This window comes from Ambystoma mexicanum, chromosome 7q (genome assembly GCF_040938575.1).
Source record: "Ambystoma mexicanum isolate Mex_15411 chromosome 7q, UKY_AmexF1_1, whole genome shotgun sequence".
NCBI classification, from domain to species: domain Eukaryota; kingdom Metazoa; phylum Chordata; class Amphibia; order Caudata; family Ambystomatidae; genus Ambystoma; species Ambystoma mexicanum.
The window spans coordinates 24,169,837-24,192,448 of record NC_090941.1 but is presented as its reverse complement, the minus strand read 5'-3'; the positions used below and the strand labels follow the sequence as shown (position 1 = coordinate 24,192,448).

At 45.4% G+C, this 22,612-nt stretch overlaps 1 protein-coding gene across 1 annotated transcript in view; it reads left to right on the top strand.

Annotated features, from left to right (window-relative positions):
• PRDX4 (peroxiredoxin 4) overlaps positions 1-7,826 on the top strand; it is a 136,697-nt gene extending 128,871 nt beyond the window's left edge. Inside the window, exon 7 of the mRNA XM_069639822.1 lies at positions 7,686-7,826. Within this exon, the coding sequence (XP_069495923.1) occupies positions 7,686-7,736 (51 nt within the window). The 3' untranslated portion in view covers positions 7,737-7,826. The remainder of the gene's footprint in view (positions 1-7,685) is intronic.
• Positions 7,827-22,612: the final 14,786 nt, after the last annotated feature.

Below are 22,612 nucleotides of genomic sequence, written 5' to 3'. Positions count from 1 at the left end.
TGCAGTAACACAAGGACCACCATTGACCCACAATGGTAGCTTTTTCCTCTTCTTGCCATTCTTCGTGTGCTTGTTAGGCAAGATTGTATGTATAACACAGTGGGAGACTACACCACCCTTGTCCTCTTGGAAATAGGTAACCCAACCTTTGGTGTAAGTCTGTACTACACAAGTGAGTGACTGAGCAGCCAGGTTCATCTCAAGAGGGGTCAATGTGAGCTGCAGGGTTGCAACAGTTTCACAGTGACGAGTATTCAAATGACACTTCTACTCAAGGTTTCTTGATTAAATAATTATGTATTATTCAGTTTTAAAATAAGCCTTCTTTAGAAGGGGGCAATTGGCAACAATAAAAATACACTTCTTCAGTTGGGATGGCACACAGATAGTCCTACACCCTGAGAAGATTCAATTGCTAGGGCACTGTGGACGTTAATATATCACTTTCACACTTAAATGGTAATACAGAAGTTGTGGTAAAAAAGGTTAGGGAAGGAAAAAATGGTTAACAAGTTTCTCAAACAGGTAAGCACTTTTGAACCCCCTCACTCCCCAATGCAATGTAGGTTAACCCTTTCCCAGCTATACAAGTAAGGTATGTAGGACTTTTTGGAGGGATAGTTAAACACACAGTCGGAGATTAAGAAGAGTCTTTAAGAGAACCAGGACAGCCAATGTCACTTGAGCAAAGTCTAGGGGAGCTGAATCACTTCCTGAAGGTAGGTAAAAGTCTTGCACAATGTTAGTTTTGTTGAAAAAGCAATCACTGTTGGCCCACAAGCTGGGAGGCTTGTGAAAGGCAAAGCTGCAAGCAACTCTGCAAAGGGCAACCAACGCAAGTCTCAACTAAGAGCAAGCAAGCTACCCACACGAGGTAAGTACCCCTTAGTTCACAGTACCTTAGGTCTGAAGAAATGATTTCATCTGGCTTCTGGTCATATCCTGTTGTTCCTGGGCCTCAGTCGTGGGGACAAGAGGGAGGAGATCTCGGGACTCCTGCACTACGATTTGAAGGTCAGCGGCAGCAGTGGGAGTAATTCAGATCAGCGGCCCTTCATGGTTTCAGCTTCTCACTAATAACACTACTGTGGTTCTTGGATACCATGGTTCTTGACCACTTTGTGGACTGTCCTTGCTTCTGGGGTCCAGCACTCTGTTGAGGTGGCTCAGGCTTGGTCAGTCCTGCTTCCTGGACCTCTTGGCCAGCTTAAAAGCAACGCACACGATCTGGTGTTCCTCTCTCTGGCTATTCGGTTCCAGCAGCAACTGCAGTGGAATTTCAACCAGCTCTGAGGGGCTGTCCAGTTGGCTTCCTTTTGAGTTGATTGGTCCTACCAAGTCAAGGGGAGAAGTCGTCCTTGCAGGGCTTCTGTAGTCGAAACAAAATGTTTCAGCACAGCAGCAGGGCTTCACCGGGCAAACCAATGGTCCAGAAGTTGCAGCAGGCGTTCTCTTCAAGTTCTTAAGATTCCTTCGTCCAGTGGTCAACTCTGCCTTCCAAGCGAAAAAGCCTTGCCTTTTATGCAGGTTTCTCCCATTCATTCCTGCCTAGCTGTCAGTCACCCAGCAGGGACAGCCAGCCGGCCAATCCCTTAAGAGTGTGTTCCTGTCTCCTAGGAGACTAAGCACGGGGAGTTTCGGGCACCTCCCTCGCTTCGTGTCCCTGCCAGACACCCTAGAGCCAGAGGCGGGCTTCACTCGTGAATCTCACCAAAGGCAAAGTGAACAAAGGGACCAAACCTGGTTTGGCACGCAGAGGAAATCTCAAGACGGACCTTTCCAAGAAGAAATGGCGAAAAAAGACCGGGGCGATGTTTGACAAAAATGGCACCCTTGGTTGCTTTACTACAGGTGCGAGTGCAGCCCGCGGTAAAAGCGCACCAGGTAGTTAAAAGTAACCCACTGCCACCAGCCATTCATCGAGGCACGGGTAACATAAAAATGTTACATGAGAAGCTATACTAAGGGGATACTAAGCACCATATTGTAAGATAGGGTGTGCTGGATCTAGAAAGTTACAAATGTAAGTAAAGTCAATTTCACTTCACTGCTCTTGGAAAGTAGTTTATCCAAGAGAAGGTATTAAACCTTTGGGAAATCTAAAAGACTTTCCTGTGCCACTGCACTGAAGGTGCTGTGTGACACAATGTAAAAGATGCCTATGGAGTTTTAGACTCCACAACCAAAAGAAACACAGAAAACGCATAGAATTAAAAGTAAAGTCCCAAAGTTCAGCAGAAGAGCCAGGGGTCTCTAAGGTGGGAGGAATTTAGCACTAAACTGAAAATTCTCCCTAATGGGGTGCATGTCCCTTCTGGCATCCTGGGTGGGGGAGGTCCGGGGTTTGAGTTTAGTCTATGGTGGGAACCCTTTGTGTAGCCTGCTGAGGCTCCTGTGTGTCTGTGAAGACAAGAAATGGGGGAGGATCCTGAAACTCCACCATCCTTTGTTTTCTGGTGTGCCTAAGACAATCCAGTTCCCACTGAAGGGGGCGCTGGGGGGGGGGGGGCTAGCTGTCCTGATTAGACAGCCACCTGCCCCTTTCTGTAAACTACAGGGAGAGTTTGCAGAGGAGGAATTCCTGATAAAAGGGGAGAATCCTGAGGCAGAAGACAAGTCGACCACTGTAACAGAAGGACGACCCGAGCCGCCTGCAGCCCCTTGCAGCAACCGCAAAGAGGCAACTGCTGTCCTGACCCTGTTTTCTAATCTAAACAAATCACCTAATGGAGACACTATTAGTTTGTTTTCCTATTCCTCTTTAACGACATTCTTTTACAACCCACAAACAGTTGAAATGGGAGCACCCCATCTACTAATGTACAAAAATTGATTTTATTTGCTTACATCAGGGACATAATTAAAATCAACAAAACATTTACATATAATACCACATGTGTATCAAACCTAGTAAAAACTGTTCACATCTTGTTATGTTTTATGCAGATCAGAAGCTTGGTGATGGGGTTAGTAAAGTGAGCCAAAAACCTATTTAATCCATTACTCATTTGGCAAATTCACACTGACAAGACAATGCATAGTTCTAGACTGTAGTGTGACTCATGGGTGGCCATTTAAGTGGAACAAGCACCCGAATAGTCTATATTGGCTAACCCTAGCTGACAAACGCAAAAAGGCAATTGAAATTGGGCATGTCGCATCTTAGATCACAATCCGTGCAGTGCACTTTGTTTTTTGTGCGCAAAAACAAAATGTCGACACTGGTGTGTCTCGGCCTAGTTGTTCAGAGGTCTACTCAATCCATGGAGCACCTCTGTCATTTTCTCTTGATGCCTTCATCAGGACAGAAAAAAAGTTTTGCCCCAACTTAATTCTACATAAGAATGCTTCCGGAACAATTTGGGAAGATTCTTTCTTTCATTTGTAGCCCTTTGGACCATTCAATCTAGTCCCTTTGTTTTGCATTCATTACAATTTCTAAATACTTCCCAGTTTAGCATTTTGAGGCTCACTTAAATGTGCGTTTCTCCCGTTTTACAGGAATATTCTCAGCCTGTCCATTGTGGTGATATTATTAAAACACATGAACATGATGCTTCCGTTCAATTTCGCCACATCTTTTTCATCGGGGTTTCAAAGCTCCTCTGTGCGGCTGATATTTGTTAGATTCCATCTTCCAATTCTCAAATGCACTAACTTTTTATAGGCAAGTTTGTGTATTATTGGCGTTGCCAGACCAGAAAATGTAGTCCATTTATCTAACACGCCATCATAGATATTCATACTAAGTAGGTTTTAGGACGTGAAGCTCCTACATAGCTATGGGTCTATCCTTTTTCGTTAGCCATATCATAAACCACAAAAGGTTTCCTTACAATGTTCCATCCACGTCCAACTCTTCACATAAAATGCATCTACTCATTCATGGAGGTATCTCAACTGGGTGTCCTGGTAGTACTTAACGAAACCCGGGACTGATTGACCCCTGGTTTTCCTGGACATCCAGAGTTTGTATGCCTTTTGGATCCCCCAAGAAAAAATACACGTTTACTTCTGTTAGCACATTTATTTTTTTAGGGCCGATGTGTGTACTGCAGTCGGCAAGACCTAGAAGGGATATTGTCGCAGGAAAGATTTTTTTTTATTTGTTATTTTTATAGCTGCTAGTCTACTGAACCATGAGTGCCTTGGTTTGTCAACTTTCAAGGTCAGATTAATGCTGTCACCAATTTTTAGGATAATTTAGTTAGCAAAGTTACTATCATCAAGGCAAAGTATAACCTGCCCCCTCACCCTGAGGGTTTAAGGCTGCCCTTCGCCCCCCCTAAAGTTAGTTGCCTGAGCAATCGCTTCCAGTTGCGAGGCATTCAGTGTGGGGTTCAGTATTTCACTTGTCATAATTGGGTTTTCTGAGTGAACTGGTCAAGGGTCACTTTTTCCTCCTTTACCTCCTGTGCAGAGGTACCGCAAACTCCACTAGAGGCTCTTTTGGCATCCCCACTTGTATTCTTGATGGAATACCAAACCGACCCCACCACCCGTGGGGAAAGAGGGTAGGGAAACAATGGTCGGATGGGTAAGGAGTTGTCATGATCAGCAGACATATGTTTAGGATAAGTTATTGGGCAGGTAACTGGAAGGCAGGGAAAGTTGTGCTGCTCAAATCTTTTGTGCTGTTGAGTCACCCATATCTTTTGTGTTGACTGATATTCTTACGCACTTTGTTCACTCACTTATGGTTCATTAAGGATATTATGTATTTGATGCCATCATCACTTAAACCGTTCAACTGCATTACTTACATTAAACTAATATAGTGAATTTTAAAATTGTCTGGGGGAATACATTGCACCATGCTTACATTAGCCCTTTACACATTTTTAAACTATTTATTTAGCCTGCTGCGCGTTTTGCAGCAGAAAATTGCAGGGGTTGCTCCAAGATCTTCCCCCAAATAACTCTAAATCATCTTTATTTGTTATGGGGCTGCAGAGTTGCTCTGGTGGACATTTTCTCGCGTATGTGCCCAGAGCTCAGAAAACGTGCTGCTGTCCTCATGGAAAGATCAGTTGCAAACGAGACGCGCATGTGCTGCTCAAGACTTGGAAGCAGCCTCATGGCTGCTGATCTGTACTATTCTTGCATAACTTACTCGGAACTGTAGTCCGTGGCACTTAACTTGTTTTCCAGGCTTCAACCATTTCCTTAAACCAGCCAATCTTGCAGGTCTTACACAATGGGACCCTCACATTGCAAGAAGAAACCCCCAGGCCCCAGACTTTAATGCTTCTTTTGTACTTGGTTTTTGCTTGGTACTTGTTGAAGAAACATTATCCTCAACATACCTCTGGCCCCTGACAAAGGGGGCCAGGTACCGCCCTAAGCTATAGTTGATGGGCCTGATGCAGTATGAACATCCCCCTCCCTCAAAGTGTGTCTAGAGAAGCAAATCTTGACTGAAAAGTAATTATGCAAAGATGTTTGGAGGAGAGTGGCAAGCCTGGCAAGTGTAGAGGGAAAGGTCCAGGTGGCCGGGTGAGCCCAGGCAAAGGTGAACCTGTGGTGGATATCCCTAGAGGTAGGTGCAGAATGAGGCCACTCCTGGAGGAACCCATCCTCGATAGAAATCCATGAGGCTGTGAAATACTTTTCAAGGGTCAAGTGGCATTGGATATGATTATTTATAGATCGCCCATACAGTGTGCTTTTAAAAAGCACTTCAAGGCAAGGGAGGGAACAAGAGAAAATACAATTACATTCTTAAAGGCCATGAACAGTAAGGATGTGAAATTGACTATCGTACTTGGCCTGACGATATTTTGGATAGTGCAAGAGCTAAGACATGGAGAAGGAAGGGAGGGGGGGTGGGTGGATGGGTGGGCGAGGAAGGAAATGGAAACAGGCGACTACCGTTCTAGGCCTGACGACATTTCTGGTTGAGCTGGAGAAAACAAGAGGTGAGGGAGAGGGGTGCAGAAAGGGAGGGGCGGAACAAAGCAAGAGACTATCATACTATGCCTGACGACATTTCATATAATGTTTGGGGGTGGGGGGGAACAAGACGGGTTGCTATCATACTAGGTCCAGGGACAATTATGATAGAGTAAGTGCATAGAAGAAAGAAAGGGGAGGAGATGGGGGGGGGGGGGGGAGGGAGACCCAGGAGCTCAGGGAAACCATACTGGGGGCTTGCAGCATTCTGGATAGTGCCCTGAGATGGGGCAATTGGATCTAGAGGTTGGTAAGAGCATGGAAGAGGGTGTGAAACAGGAGGAGGTTGGTGAGATTAAGGAGGTGGTGAGTAGGCTGGCGATGAGATGAGGCAGAGATTTGTGAATATGTGGAGGCGAGTGACAGTAAGGAGCAGGTTGAGAAACACCAGGATGACAAGTGTAGAGGAGGTTGGGAAGTATCTACAGCATATCAGGTGGAGATGAGAAACCCTTAGTCTGAAGACTATGGTCTTTTGGGGGAGGGTGGGGAGGAGTCTTGGATCAGGCGTTTCGGGTGGAGGCTAGTGGCCAGAGGGGCATATGAGAGCTGGCAGAGCCTTGATGTGGGCTAGGAGAGTTTGTGGGTGGGGGTCAACAGGTGATCGGAGACTGTAAGAAGGAGGTGGTAGAAGAGAAACACAAGGAGTTGTTTGGGGAAAATCGGGGAGAGTAATCAGATTGCCAGTATTGTCAGGTTCTGCTTTGCCCAGTTAACCCACTTGGCGAATAGAAGGAATGGTACAGCAAGACCTAAACCAAAACTGGATGTAAGATCAGGCTTCAGGAACACATGTAAGCCTACAAGGTCAGAGTATGTAATTCCCTAGAAAATCTATAACGGAGGAATACAGGAAAAACTGGGACCACATTTTATTAATGGAGACTTTTTGTTTTGTTATGCTCCTTTATTCTTGGAGATACTTCCCCGTTGATTGAACTCCTGCGACATTACCCCAACCTTTGGAGAAGACTCTCCATGCTGACCATTCTGTTTTGATCCCTCTTGTTTATTTTGGCAACTTGTTTGTACACTTGCATAGAATAAATCGCTCATAGAAATTAAGTTGGTCTGTTGATACCGTCACTCTGCATGAGTTTCCCCAGACGTCTGTAGATGCGATAGGAATTTTCCATAAAGACCTATAGAAAAAATCCAGGGAAGCAGTGAAAGAGCTTGCAATTTTTGACACAAAAAGATGTTTCACTGAAATTACAGCACTGTAATAAATGTTAAAGGTTTGTTTTGTCAACCCCTAATGTGATGTCCTACATTGATACCTGTATACATTTTGCCGCTCTAACACAGAGGACATATCGGAGTGAATTGCAGGGGACCCAATCTGTCCTTAAGACCATTTCAATTAAAAAAAATGGCAAAGCTGAAAAAGGCAACTGTACTTTTTGTTTTAATTTTATTTTTTTGGGCCTCATAACATTTTCTGTTGTGACAGGCTTCTTAGAGGAACGCAGCATCTGTAAACCTTCCTGCTAAATGTTTTATTCAGTTTGATCTTTCTTGATGATGGTATGAAAGTCTAGTGGCTAAGGGAAAAGCTGTAAGTAAAACAACTTGTAGATGCTAAGTTAGCTGTATATTTTTCTTTTGCCCGTGGGTATAATTCTTCGGTTACACACAACTGGTTCTTGCATTTGATAATAATGTTCAATTTCTTTATTTTACAAGTAACCTTTTAAGGCTGTTTCCTAAAAGCATATTTTGTTTCATTTCAGATAATCCCAGATCCAGCTGGAAAACTAAAATATTTTGATAAGCAAAATTGAAATGAACACTATTTGAGCAGAACCGGTCCTTTGTCATCATTCATTTGAACAAGTGGAACAGATGTTACAAATAAAAAAACAAATCTAGTACTTTTTTTGTAAATATATTGGTTTCTTTTTTTTTATTTAATGAAATTTGCCAGTGGTATGTACAGTCTATGAAATGGAATTGATTTGTTTGTGAGCTGTCATGTTAATGCAGAGGAATTAATGCCACACCAGTAATTGTTAAACGTCTTGGTCCACATACTGATGAACACAACTCCTTAATGTGTCCTTCAATTTAATGGAGGCAATTGGATCAGGTTGTCTTAAACTAATTGTTGCTTTGTGGGAGCTAACAAGTGCTTGCTACGTTTATGTCCCAAAAGAAGAATCTGGATTCATTTGAGGGTGTTAGGGGAAAGATGAGTAACATAATACTTAATACATAATTGACTTCATTTGAAGAAACCAATGTTTTGTGTACATCTAATTAAAATAACCTCTGTTGTACAGGACCTGGTAAACAAATGTTCTAAACCTTTTTCAAAAATGCCCATACTAGTTTCCTTTTAAATCAAAGTTGTCTGCTCTTTAAAAGTCTAATCTTGGATTGCAACTACTTGGACTAAATGTTCCACAAAGGAGAGTGTCAACATCAGTGCATGATTCCTCTGTGTATCCCCCATCAAGTTACTTCAAATGCTGCACTGACCTCAGTAAATCATTGGGCTGTATAGTATACCTTTCCTAAACAGCAAGTTTTTTTTTTGTTTTGTTTTTTTAGCACATATGAGGAAATCAAGTTCTCCTGCAGAAGATGTCCACTGCCTTAGTTTTCTTTTGAGAGACCAGATTGGCACTCTGGCGACAACCGTGTGCACCTCTGTATCCCCGCAACAGATGTCCAAATTCAGTCTCATCTTTAACTGCCCTGCCACGAGCAAGATTGTTGATGGTGGCAGCTGACCAATTGCATACATTTACAGAAATTGGAGTGCATTCCGAAAAACAAACAGGCTTTTGCTCATCAAAGAGCACTGAAACCACAGTAATGGAACAGTTGCTGAAAGCCACAGACCTAAATCACCAATTCAGTGGCACGCAATTGACCACCACATTTTTATTAAATGGCTTGCTAAGAAATGGGTACACGCTTTCCTCCTCGACGGATTCCCTTACGTGAGGTAGGCTACGAGCAATAGCCCACATCCATTTCCTCTCCTATGTTGAACCCACAATACGATATGTCTGCACTGAATTTGCTGCAAAGGTAGGTGGGGGGGGGGGGGGGGGGGTTTGGTTGAAATTTTAAGATGGGGTCAAATTAATTTACAAACTTGGTTTCCCACAATGTTATTCCAAGTACTGTGGTGGGGGTTGATTAACATATAAATGAAGTTAGACAGCTACATTTGTGCAAGACTATCTCCCATTTGGAATGCCTAAACATTGGAAATCAAAATCGTTCAAGACCAGCAACATTTTCTGCAAAAAAAAACTCAACAAATCCAAATTCCTGAGGTACACTTTCTCCTCTCTAATCCATATGGCTCACTGACCAAAAATGTTGCATTTACAGGGTATGTCCCGTCACCAGACTTTCTTAGCACTTTTCCTTTATTGCTCAGCAACATCGGGCACTGGGGAAAACATTGTTTAGCCCCTCTCCCTTGCATACCCTTTTACACCCCTTGGCCCAATCTTTGCCCATTCTCTTTTGCCCTCCTCGTGTCCTGAAATAAGTTGTAAAGTAATTGAGCGGAAACCTTTAAGCACCTGATAATAGGATTATGGATCTTTAGTTGCAAAAGTTAGTTTGAAACACCAGTTTAAAAATTGAATATTAAATTAAAGTTGGAAAAACACACCTTTTTGTATACTATGCATTGCTGTGCCTTTAACTTTAAAACAAATTTAAAGTTTGTAAAGAAAAAATGACTTTTCTTCAGTAATGTTCATCTTAGAAATCACCAGGATCAAGTCTGGTTTTGGAAAGTTTCAAGCATCCGGGGCGGCACTGCAGCTCCCCTCAGAATTATTGAAGCTCCATGACACAGGCGGGGTCAATAAAGCCAGCTGAGCCAACAAACCCTGCGGTCTGCCCAGTTTTCCTGGCATGCAGAGGCACCTGCACTACTCGACTGCAAGAGGTACGAGCATTCCATTGAGCGGTAGGTCGAGGGTGTGATTGAATATATGGGAGGGAGGACTAACCCACAGGCAGAACATCAAGTCCTTTTTCTCCTAGTGTATTCCTTCCACCCACAATTCCTACATTTTGAAAGGCTTGCAAAGCAGTACGGAAACTGGAGGAGAGTGGCGAACCAACAGCTACATGAGGAAATAATAGACACTGTACGCCCAAAGGATAGTCCTGACCTGGTGAGGAATCCATACGGGAATGTTAAGCAAATGTGTGTAGTGAAGCCAATTTAGCTGCCACATGGATGTCAACAACTGGAACGCTGCATTGAAAAGCAGAGCTAGCTGCCAGGTCTGCGGTAGAATGCGTGCTGCGACCCACAGAAAATCATTGTTGTCCAGATCCTAGCATTCAGTAATGGAGAGGAGCATCCACCTGGACATAGTAACATGATCTTCTTGGTAACAGCCCTACCAGTCCAGGGACCAGCAAAGCTGACCAAGAGCTGGTGAACATTCCTGAAGTCCCTGAACCAAGAGACATAGTAACTGAGTGTTCTGGGGGTCAAGTCTAGCTTCCATCTTCAATGGAGGAGACTGAAGGAAGACCAGAAGATGGGTGCATCTTCTGAGAGAGGTGACTGTCACAGCTGTGGGATGTTCTAGCTAAACCATTTTTCTTTTTTCAGCTTTCGTATCTACTTTAAAGAAACCTCAAGCATATGTGCTAAATATTTTATAAGCTTGACCTGATTTTTGTAAGGGACGTATTTTGAAACCTCACCTCTTGGCTTAATTTTGTTTTGTGGGCACTGCTGAGCTCCCAAAGTTGCTTGTTCAGGGAGTTGGGGGCTATGTTTTAGTCTGGTTTATCACTACCACCATAAAGTACAGGGAAACAGTGTTTCTCACTCTTTTTGAATTATGGTTCCCTTTTCCATTGTGCACCCAAGATGTGTTGGTGGCATAAGTAGTCAGTTTTTGTTTAACTTTTTATTGTTTACTGAGTGGCAGCATATTTTTACACTACTATAGTATTGTGCTAGAAATGGCTGGCCATATTTTTTAACTGTCTTTGTGCTGTACTGTTCTTAAGTCCATTTTCTTTCTTGGCATGGGTAGGATGTATCTCTACATATGCATCCTCTTGGTAGGGACTGGACAGAGCCGGGGAATTAGCCTTTTGGTGCCTTGAACTGGTTCAGGCTGGGCAAGGGGCTGCAGACCGCCCCCAAACACACCCTGGATTTAGTGTGGTCATTGCTATCCATGACTGGACAGTCACCTGGAGTTTTAATGTTGCAGGTCCCAGAGCCATTATTCATTGAACCACTGGAGCACATGATCCAAAGTGTGATAGGCTACAGAGGGACACTAGACTGCTGCTGGGACAACCTAGGCTACAGAGGGACACTGGAAGACTGCTGCTGGGACAACCATTGTCCAAGCCATCTACCTCAAGGTGATCTCTGCTACTCTGTAGACGGGGGCCTTCCATGGTGCCTCCCTCCCTGGAAGTGGTGACCCTAATTAGTTCCGAGTCCTGCGTCACCAAAGTCATCCTCCTGGATCCCTTCAGAGTTAAAGCGACATGCCCTGTTGCCTGGATTTTTTTTTTTTTTTTTTGCAGCTTAATGCTGTGAAATCGGTGCATCTGCATGGGCCTTGGACATTGTTGCTCTCTGTGAGGAAGAGGAGTCCTGCTGACCTCTGTACGGTGACTTTAACTGTTCATGTCTGTCATGTTCTGCAGATCCTCAGTCATGCTAGTGAAAGCAGAAGTTATTAATCTTGTTCATCCTGAGTCCAGCCCAGTGATCTTCAGAACAGTTAGGTCACAGATGGACACTGGAACTGTTGAACCGCTGGATACAGCTGTCCTCTGAAGCACGCTCTGCATCCACAACCCCAGACCAGATAATAACAGAACCTACATTGGGAGTAGTTGTCCCAATAGCCCTGACTTGCCTGGGGTCATTTATTTGTTCTGATTTGGGTATGGGGGGCAGAGAGGGACTTCAACATTTTTTTACTTTACATACCTGTATCAGAGTCCCCCTGGCTAACATTGTCCATTAAGTATTTGCTGGTTGTTTAAACTGGAAATGCACATCAGATATAGGGTCCCCCTTGATGACTGGTATTGGTAGCTGCATCTTTACTTCGCCGGGAACTTTTACAAACTTCCTCAAAGGACACCAAACCGGGTTACTTAACCTTGATTATTTTGGAACACTTAGTTCTTAGGTTCAGAATTTGACTCATGTTTAGCTACTGTGAATTAGTCACTGCCCTTTATGCAGTACAATGTCTGTGATAATTCACCCCCCAGTCCCCACACACATCCCTCCCTTAGGTTAAATTGTAACACTACTTGCCTTTGTACTGTGCAAGTTATGACATGTGGTGTGTTCCCCCATTTTGGACACCTTAATGTGGCTGTATATATTGTTTTGACGTAATACCTCTGTGTGTGCTTGATCATTTCTACTGCATGTTAATTGTACTTTCACCAACCCCCCCAGTCTTTACAGCTGAGCCTCATGTAATCTTTTGGTTGTCTCCACGACCACCAGTCTGGCTTCAGTGCTGCCACAGGCACGGAAACTGCTCTACTGAACACCCGTGAAGACCTGCTCTCAAATCTTGATTCCAGCTATCCTTCCATTCTTATCCTTCTGGATTTTTCCTCTGCCTTTGACACGGTCAATGATGCCACCCTTACAAATCGGCTCCGTGACACCCTTGGCATCACAGGCCTGGCACCCTACCTTGTCCCTTTGGGCCACCAGATCTCCTTCTCTCCTCAATTTCCGTATTATGCAGACCACACGCAGCTCTCCTTCAAGCTTCCCTCTACTGCCTCCTCTTCCTCCATTCTCATCACTGACTGTCTAACTGCTATTCAGTCATGGTGTTCTGCCAATGATCTCTGCCTTAATGCCAGTAAGACCAAGACCCTTCTAATCGGGGACCCCAGCTCCCACCCTCTGGCCTCTCTTTGGGTCCTCTGCCTACCTTGGTTTCATCTTTAATTCTTTTCTCTCCTCACATCACATACTTTGCCAAGAAGGCCCACTATCAGCTGCACCTCCTCGGAGGCATTTTCCATTTCCTCACCTCCCCCCCAGAAACTAATGTCTTCAGAGCTCTGGTCCCCTCTATGCTTGACAACTGCAACAGCTTCCTCCTCCACCTTCCATTATTCTCCCTTCAACTAATGCAGTACAGGACTGCAAGACATATCCTTCGCCTCAAGCCCAGGCACTGCATCTCTTCAGCCCTGATGCCTCTCCAGTGGCTCCCAGTTGCTGATGGTATCAAATTCAAGGCCCTCTGCATCATGCGCAAGGTGGTCTGGGGCCTGGGACCCCGCTGCATTCAACTCTCTCCCTAAATACCTCCCTGCCTAAATACCTCGAGGGCTCTACCTCGAGTCTGCTAGATCAAACTTGCTGCAGATCAGACGCTTCTCTAAGCAAAGAGTTGGGGTAAATCTCTCCTCTGCAGGAGCCTCCCTCTGCAATGGTATCCCTGCCCCTCAGGCTTGAGCTGGTTATCCTTAAGTTCTGGAAGCTCCTCCAAAAGCTTCCTTCTCTCTCCCCTGCTAACTCCTCCCTCTGCCACAGTGACTGGCTGCCTGGTTCCCAACGAGTTCTACAGGACTCCAGGCCCTACCCGCACAGGCCATCCCATTCCTTGCACTTAGCATGTAGACCCGCACCACCGCATTCTCTGGCACTTGCCTTCCTGGCTTTCCCTAGCACTTGCACCTCATTACCATGTTTTTTCCCTACCCCCCTAATACTTCGCTGGTCAAGTAGACCGGCACTCCCCCGTCTCCTTCTCCCTCTCACTTCTTGTACTGCACTTTAAAATTGTGCTCCTCTTGTTGATACTGGAGGTGAAGAGTTCCACCCAGGCGTCCCTTTACGCCTAATAGAATAGCCCTCAATTATTGGTGCTATACACCTGTTTAATCTCTTATGTGTGATAGTTTAGGAAAAAGGTTATTTTTGTAGGGAGTGCCCTTTCATTTCCAGAAATGTGGTTATCTAAGATGTAATGCACATACTAATGCCTCGCAAGAATACTGTAGGATATTGTGTAGTAGATGGATCTGGATGGTTTGAGATTTGTTTTTTTAACGTTTTGATGTGATTAAAAAAAAGTAAATATTGCTCATTTAAGTAGTAACAACTGCAGCATAGCCGAGCCATTTTTAAAAACTTCTGCGACAGGCAACAAATACCTCCTCGCTCTGGTGGCTTACTTCCTAGGGACAAAACACAAACGCTTACTTTAGACTACGCAAAACATGTATTGCTGGTAACACTCCTATACCGACACACAACGCAGATGCCTCTGCTACAAATTACGTGAAGTAAAGGCCACAGAGCTATCCCACTACGGACATACTGATAAATTATTTCCACTACTGAACTCCACTTTAACCCTTCGGCCACACTGAACCGCGATCTGCTCACAGATACTCATTCGACTATGATCACTTCCACACCTATGCATTTATCTACAGCTATTTCTCCCAACAATGCATTTATACTTAGCGCATTTATGGAAATATGAATTCAGATGCACAAGCGTCGGCTAAAACAGTTGATCATCCTGCGCATGTAATATATGCTGAAATTGCATGTAATAAATTTGGATCCAATTATAATGGAACTGAACTCCTTGCCGCCTAGTGATATTAAAGTGCAACCTGCACAAGCTACACTTTAACCGAAAAAGACAAGTACCTTGGGGCTGATGGGGGAAAGGCCAATAAAGCAAATCAACTCACTAAAAGAAATAAATGTCACTCCCCCCTCCCATGCCTGACATTCCTACAGATCACGCAAAGCGGAAGAAGACCAGTGTAGCATCTTACCTTTTAGTATAGTTTTGAGGTAGGAATGTGTCGAGTGCTAAAGCAGAATGTGGAACTTGAAACCTTAAGGGAAAGATGCGTGACTCTTTGTCAGTTCAGAGGGAGCCAGAGATGTATCCAGTGGGGTTTCATGAGTTACTTAAAATAAATAACTTTTATCTGCTCACCTGTTTGGCAGATCATTTCACTGATGACAAGGATTCTCCAACCGGGGAAGAGGGCAGGTCACAGGTCCAATTGAGGCAGCTGAGTGGGAAGCCTGGTGAGAACAAGGTGAGAGGCGCCACTATCTCGCAGCCCCTTGAATTAGTTCGAAATTGGGGCCAGAAGCAGGACCGAGCCTGCAGAGCGGGAGCTAGCTGCTGGCGTGAGCTGAAGCAGCACGAATGGCAGCACATGTGCACGACCCTTTTAAGCCTAGGAGCAGCGGAGTGCCTGCGGTTTAAAGGAAAAGACCCTAGGATGTCAAAATTGCATGCCACCATTTTGGTTGTCATGGCAACCCACAACAATTAGATGGCCTATGCGCTGCAACAAGTGTTAAGAGTTTCTGCATTACTTAACCTACTGATTCACACGTTAGCAACGCTGTTTTATGTTCATATGCTGATCATAGTCCATGCCTCCCAGCAGTCTTCGGAAACGACGTCTGTAAACCTTTTTTTAAAATTTTTTTTATATAAAACTAATTGAGAGAGAAGAAACACTACAGTTTAACATTACATTTGTTAAAACCAACACAAAAACAAAATGTTGTTGTTTAAAACCATTCTATAAGAAGAATATCCTTAATCTCACACAACTTTTGCATGCAATAATTCTAATCAGCTGGCAGGATGGCTTAACAAGGTGTACCTCCTCCAAATTACTTAATGGAAGTCCAAGGGGAACCCAGCATATCCTGGGAGAGGTGGAAAACGCGCTTTGACCACTATGTGCTCACTGTTCATGGATTGAACTTTTCTGGCAAAAGGAGTGCCTTTTAATGCATTGTCTGGGGAACTATGGCCAAGAACAATTTGAGAATCTGCCTCCACTTTCACAGGCCTCACAGAATTAGAAGTGCATACAAATGTTAGACAAACATTATGAAAAGTCAGTAAGCATCATACTAGAAAGATATCACATTTGAAAAAGGAAACAACAAAATGGGGACTCGGGAGAACAATATATCACAGCTCTTCGAGGTTTGGCAGCCTCAGACTAATTCATGCTGGAATGCAGTGATGAAAAAGTGAAAGGCCTTGTGATCCAAAAGTAATCCCTCAATTGATGAAGTACTCGGGGTATTAAAAGAAGTAGAACACACACACACAAATATGTGAAAGAACTAGAGACCAGAACTAACCTGGATGCCAAGGGAACTGAGGAAATTACAGAGATCGCAGTAGTACAATCAAGGAGAACTGACATGAAGCAGAATATAAAGGACTGAGTGAAGAAGAGATGTTTTCGTTGTGACCGTTTCATTTTGCGAGTAGTGATAAATGCCCAGCCATCAAGGCTGTATGTAAGAGATGTAACAGGAGAGGACATTTTACATCTTGTTGCAAAACCAAGACTGGAAACATCGATTGTGTTGAAGAATTGTTTGGACATATGGAGGAATGTACAAGCCTTGTGGATAGCACATTTGATGAGATCACCATGATTGGCGATCATGATGCTGACATCGAGAAACCCATGTCCACCATTGAGATCGAAGGGCTAGACTTTAGTATGGTAATTGATTCTGGGGCAAAGTATATCCTACTTCCCAAGTCTGTTTTCGACACCAAGTTACAAAATACTATAGACATCAGGCCTGTAGCATACAGAGAGAAAAGAATTGGGCTTGAGGGTTGGTTTTGGCCGATTTATGAATTATAAGGACCAGTCAGCCAAAGGGAAGGTTCATGTTTCAAAGAAAGGTAATGATCCACTTCTAAGTTGGTCACACCAGAGAAGGTTGAAGATAAAACTTGGCCCTAATGAAGATGAGGCAATATACACAATAGAAAATGTAAACAACCTGTGTCAAAAAAGGTGTTTCATGAAGTGTTGGGTAATTTGAAGTGTTTCATGCACAAAATGAGAGTAAAGACCAACTTGGTCCCAGTTGTATAGAAACTGAGGGCTGTACCATTCACTGTTAGAGCTGCCGTAAAGGAGGAACTGGAAATAATGGAAAAGCATGGGGTGATCGAGAGAATTGAGGCATCTGAGTGGGTTTCCCCTTTAGTGGTAGTGCATAAACCCAACGGAAAGTTAAGGTTCTGTATTGACCGTAGGTCTGTGAATCGATGTGTGATACTTGACAGGCATCCTTTACCCGATGTATCAGAAATTTTAGGAACTATTAAGGGGACAAAAGCTATGAGTGCCCTTGGAGTTGAAGGCTGCGTATCACCAGATTGTCTTGCAGCCATCTTCAAGAAATATTAATGTTCATTACTCCAGAGGTCCTGTTTCTTTTTTTTTTTTTTGTCTGCAAATTCCATTCTTTATTGATGCCCAAACTGCACAAGATTCACACAAATGTTGGTAGGAAAAAGTAGGAAAGAAAACAATTCAGCATGTTCTCATCCAACCTGGATAAGTGTCTGGGGTATACGCCACCCCCGGATGTCGTAGGGGCATGTCAAGATTTCCATGGCAAGGTTGTGCGCTGCTGAGATGCGATTCAAGGGCAGCATGGGTTGACTATAAGGTACGTGCAGGATCATCTTTGTGCAGCTGGGGAAATGAAAACCACAGGGCTTTGGCTGGACACCCTGGGTGTTGTCGTTCAGGTGTACTGCTGTTACTCCGATGTGATGCCGATCGATGGGTCACCGCCAGCCTCAGTAGCTGAATTCTTAGCAGCTTGTACCAGGTTGGTAGACTGCTGCCGCCTGCGCTGGAAATATGGTATGTTTCGCTGGGGCTCAGGACGGGCAGCTCCTTCTGGCGCCACTTTGATCTCTCCGTCCCCTCCTTCTGTTGTAGACTGCTGAAGGGTACGTGAGCGGAATGGCCTGCGGAATCTTGGGCGGAAACGATGTGGCTGGGGCCTCTCCTGACCAGGTTCTGCTGGCTGTTGATCTGGAACCGGCTGAGTGGTATCTTTAGGCTCCTCTGTTTCAGTACACTCAGATGATGCCGGTTGTTGCGTTGCCTGTTTTGTGGGTGTGGACCCCGCACAAACCCACGGTGGTAGAAGAATGGTGGTGGACGTCTGCTGGGGTCTCTGCTGCTGAGACGAGGAGTCTTCAGTACGGTCACCCTCGCTGACCTGCTCGGATGGGGCCCCTTCCCCGCCAGACTCCCCCTGCTGGTCCAATCTGGGCTGGAAAAATCTGCCCTTTGGTTTAGAGTTTGCTCCAGCTGTTTTTCAGTGTGTTATGTAGCAACTTTTTCATGCCATGAAAGGGGTTCTTTACTTTCAAGATGATGTTCTGGTCTATGGGGAAAGTCAAAAAGAGCATGATGCCAGATAAAGAAAGGTGATTGACATTTTTATGAATGCAGGTTTTTAACTTTAATGCAAGTTTAGCAAACCAATTATCCAATACTTGGGTCACGAAATCTCGGAACAAGGTATTGGACCTAAAATGAATTTGGTAAACAATATTGTGAATTTTCCCGGTCCCACAGACAAGAAAAGATGGTCTTTCTTTTTTTTTTTTTTGTTTGCATGGCTGAATATTACACCAAATTTATCACAGGATTGTCAGACGAATCAAGTCACATGAGACGTTTGGTTAAGAAAGGTGTCACGTTTCAATGGAGTGAACAAGAATTTCAGGTGGTAAAATGAACCTTTGCACTGTTGTTTTTGCTTAAAGGGTTTTGAGGAGTGCCGAAAATAACTATTCCACAATTGAAAAAGCACCATTGGCGATCAAATTGGCAATTGAGAAGTTTTGTTCCTTTTTGCGGGGTGTAAAATTCATAGTGAGGTCTGATCACAAACTTTTGAAGAAGATCCTCACCACGAAGGGTTTGGATAAAGTATCATCCAAGATTTATAAGTGGTTGGCGAGTTTGCAGGAATACAACTGGGAGATCTTCCATGTGTAAAGAACATTACAGTGGCTTGCCTTTCAAGGTTGACGAATGTGATAGAAGATGAAGGTGATGAGGATAAGGAAGATCAAGTCTTGAATGTCAACCAAGAAGTAGTATTGGAGAGTGAGTGGTGTGAAGCCATGTTAACGGATGATTAATGTCAAGGAGAAACTTAAAGTTGGTTTGAAGAGTAACCAAATAAAAGAGGTGTGATCCCTGATGCTATAATACATGTCGCTGTCAAGACTCCAAGAAATCCCAAGACCCTGGGTGGCACTGGAATAGGCTCCTTGCCCCATTCAAGATGGCCCCTGGACTGGATTGGTCACCTGAATCCAACATGGCCCCTAAAGGGCCATTGTGCAGGCATCCCTGATGGTCTAGTGGTGCTGGGTGAGCCCAGGGCTATATAAGCCCCGCCCTGGGCCACACCCAGCGCTTAGCGTTTTCTCCGGCTGAAGTGTCAGCGTAACGCTTGCCTGCTCGGATTCAGCATTTCCCACGTGTCAAGACTTCCCCAGACTCCAGCTCTGTTCGGTGCTTCAGGTATCCGGTGATCCTGCGCAGCTCTTCGGATCAAGACTGCACTACGGGTCAAGGCTTCCGGATCAGCTGTTCCTTGGAATTCTGTAACGCTCACCTGATTCCCGCAGAGGCGCCGGTCTTGACTGGGTGAATGCCGTATCTTCAAAGGTGATGTGTAACACACGGTTGGCTCTTTGGGCTGGACCTCTGTGCACTGTATGTCTGACTCGAAGAGTAAGATGTCTGCAGATAGAAAATATGGGATTAATGAACTGGGGTTATTGGGTGCCGCTCTCCTCTTTCTCTTCTCCTGTAGAACCCCAAAGGTTAACGCCCTCACCTTAGGTAAGTGAACGCCGAGCTCTCCATCTGCCTCGGGGCAGGGTGCCGTAACCAGTTTCTTCACTGGATAAGGGTGCAGGCCTCTTGACCTCAGAGGACTGCTGCCTGTCGTTAACTGCACGAACGGTAAGTTCTGGGCACTTCAAATGTCTTAAAAGTCTTTTGTAATGATATCTCTTGTTTTGCAGGGTTCCGGCGATGGCGGGCTGATGAGAGTTGAGGATCGAAGCCGCGTGAGGAATAGAAGCGCCTGGAAGCACGTAAGTAAGCGCTTGTAGCCTGCTTCACGGTGCGCACTAACTGTCCCTTTTATCTTGCAGGTACAAGTTCGGAGCTTTAGAGAAGCTGAAGGGTGCTGGAATACCCACTGGATTCGGCGTGGAAGGAGTAATGGCACGTGCGTCATAAAGTTGCCCAATGTCTTTAAACGCACCTTCTTTTGTCTTTCAGATGCGGGATGCAGCGCCGAAGGCCTCCGGAGCGTGCGAAGAGCTGGTAAGCTTTTGTCTTTCAGATGCCGGAATGCAGTGCGAAGACCTCCGGAGCATGCGAAGAGTAGGTAAGCCTTTGTCTTTCAGATGCCGGAATGCAGCGCGAGGCGTTGGTGACAGCCGATGGACCAGGTAAGAGATGCGCTGCCACTGAAGACCGTAGTGCTAACCTGTTCTTTCTCTGTCTTTACAGGTGCTGCTGAAGACTGGATTCCAGGATGGTAAGCCTTTGTTCCCTTAGGCCCAGGATCAGAAGCAGAAGACACAATGAGCGTTCTGCTGCAGAGGATGCAGAAGAACGCAAAGCAAGATTCATCCATCGGGTGTGGTTTAAATAGCCTCCTGTAGTGCTTGGGTTTCTCCTTCCACAGCCACGCCTAGGTAAGAAAAGAGTTCCTGCTTTCCAGAAGAGTTCCAGTGTTCTGAACCTAGGGAGTGGCTCCTGCCCCACCCAACAGGAAAAGTAGTCCCAAACAGAAGAGGATCAGGGGTTCAACTGGCAGGTAAGTAAGCAGCATGGTCTGCTGCAGGTAAGTCCACCCAAGCATTATGAGCCCGGCGCTTCCAGCGCTGGGACTGGGCATCTTTATGAGCCTGGTGCCACTGGCGCCAGGACATGGTCCAAAAGGTCCCAATTGGGACTGGCTGGCACTCGGAACCGGGGTTATGGGTCTGCTTCCAAGGGAGTCGGGCAAGTCCTGATCTTTTGGAAGCAGAGATCATGACAAATTCATCTCGGCTCTCCGGGTCCGCCGTCAACATCAAAGAAGCACCTTCGTCCGCCGCGCGTCTTCTTATTCATGCTCCGCGGCTCCTGCAAAAGAGAAAGAACACAGAGAGGGTAAGCAGCAAACTCGACAGTAATCAGCTGGCTCTTTCAACCCTCTTCCAGCACCTTACTTAACAGTTGAACTTGGTCTGTGGTTACTAGCCTCTTCTGCAACTCCTTTGAACTCTGTGAAAGCAAACGAAATAGATTTAAACACAGTTGGACTGTGCTCACGCCAACAAACACTGTATAACTGCAATAAGACTATTTGCCTACCTAGAGGTAATCCTAACGCAGCCTGTGCGCCACAGCAGGCCTGGGCCACAATTACCCAGTGAAGGAACTGGGAGAAATATTTACCCGCCGCAAAACCAGTGAAGTAACTGGGGACAAATACTGCAAGAAATATCTGGAAGGATTCCAGAGACTGGCCATACAAAAGCAATCAGACATATTATCCAGGCCACTCCCGCCTCCCTGAACACTGGGTATTTTAACCTGCAGTGAGCAGGGTGAAGAGAGTGTTTTGGGCTACAGCTGGAGCAGAGAACCGTTGACAGACCGGACCAGAACCGCCAACAGCCCGGAACAGGCACTCCTGCAGGGCCCCAGAGGTAAGCGTTACAGAACGCTAAACCCATGTTACTGCTTTGCCCGAGTGCCATGGCGTCAGAAGTAGACCAGTTGGCCATCCTGCTTGGTGAGTTGGGGGCAGTAGTGCATGCTGCACGTGCCGAGACTAACGCCATGAGAAAGGATTTGGTGGTAAATAGGGAGCGAACCGAGGATTTGGCGAAGCGCCTCACCAGCACTCAAGCCGGGCAAACCCCGTTGCTAAGTTCAGTGGATGGAGCGACAGCCGCAGCACCCCAGATTCAGGTAACCACACCTGTGACCGTTCCCTTGGCCCCACCCGAAAGGTTCATGGGGGATCCTCAGAAGTATGGGGTTTTCATGACCCAGTGCTGGCTTCATTTCCTGTGTAGACCAGGGGCATTTCCGACAGACCATACCAAGGTGGCTTTCATCCTGTCCTATCTAGGGAGGCACGCTGCTAGCTGGTCAGTCCCTTTAGTTGACCGGGATGACCCTGTCCTACATAATTTTGGTAATTTCCAGCAAGAGATGGACAAGCTTTTCTCCCGTCGCACCAGGGGACATGCTTTGGATGGGGAACTGTTGGCCCTTCGACAGGGATCCCAGGACTTACTTACATACATTACCACATTTAACCGGCTGATAGTTGAAACCAACTGGCCAGAAGACAAAAGGACCACCTTGTTCTACTGGGGCCTACACAGTGAACTAAAGGACGTTTTAGCACAAGTTGTCAACCCACCTGATCGCTGCACGGAATACATAGACCTAGTAGTACAGCTAGATTACCGTTTACAGGAAAGGAGGTCGGATCTGATCATTTTGAGAATCGGCCATTATATGTGCGTCCCCGGGAAGTGCCACGCACCACCGATAAAACACCTGAACCAATGCAATTGGAAAGCATAAGAGGCCCGCTCACTAAAGAAGAAGGGGAACAGCGCAGGAAACAACATCTGTGCTTGTACTGCAGGAAAGTTGGGCATTTCCTAAAAGACTGCCCAAATAAGACTCCTCGGAAACCCTTAGGGGGTCTTAGATACTGCGACAGAACGGCCTGAGTCACCTGGAAACAAAATGGCTCGACAAGAGTAGAGACCTGCTT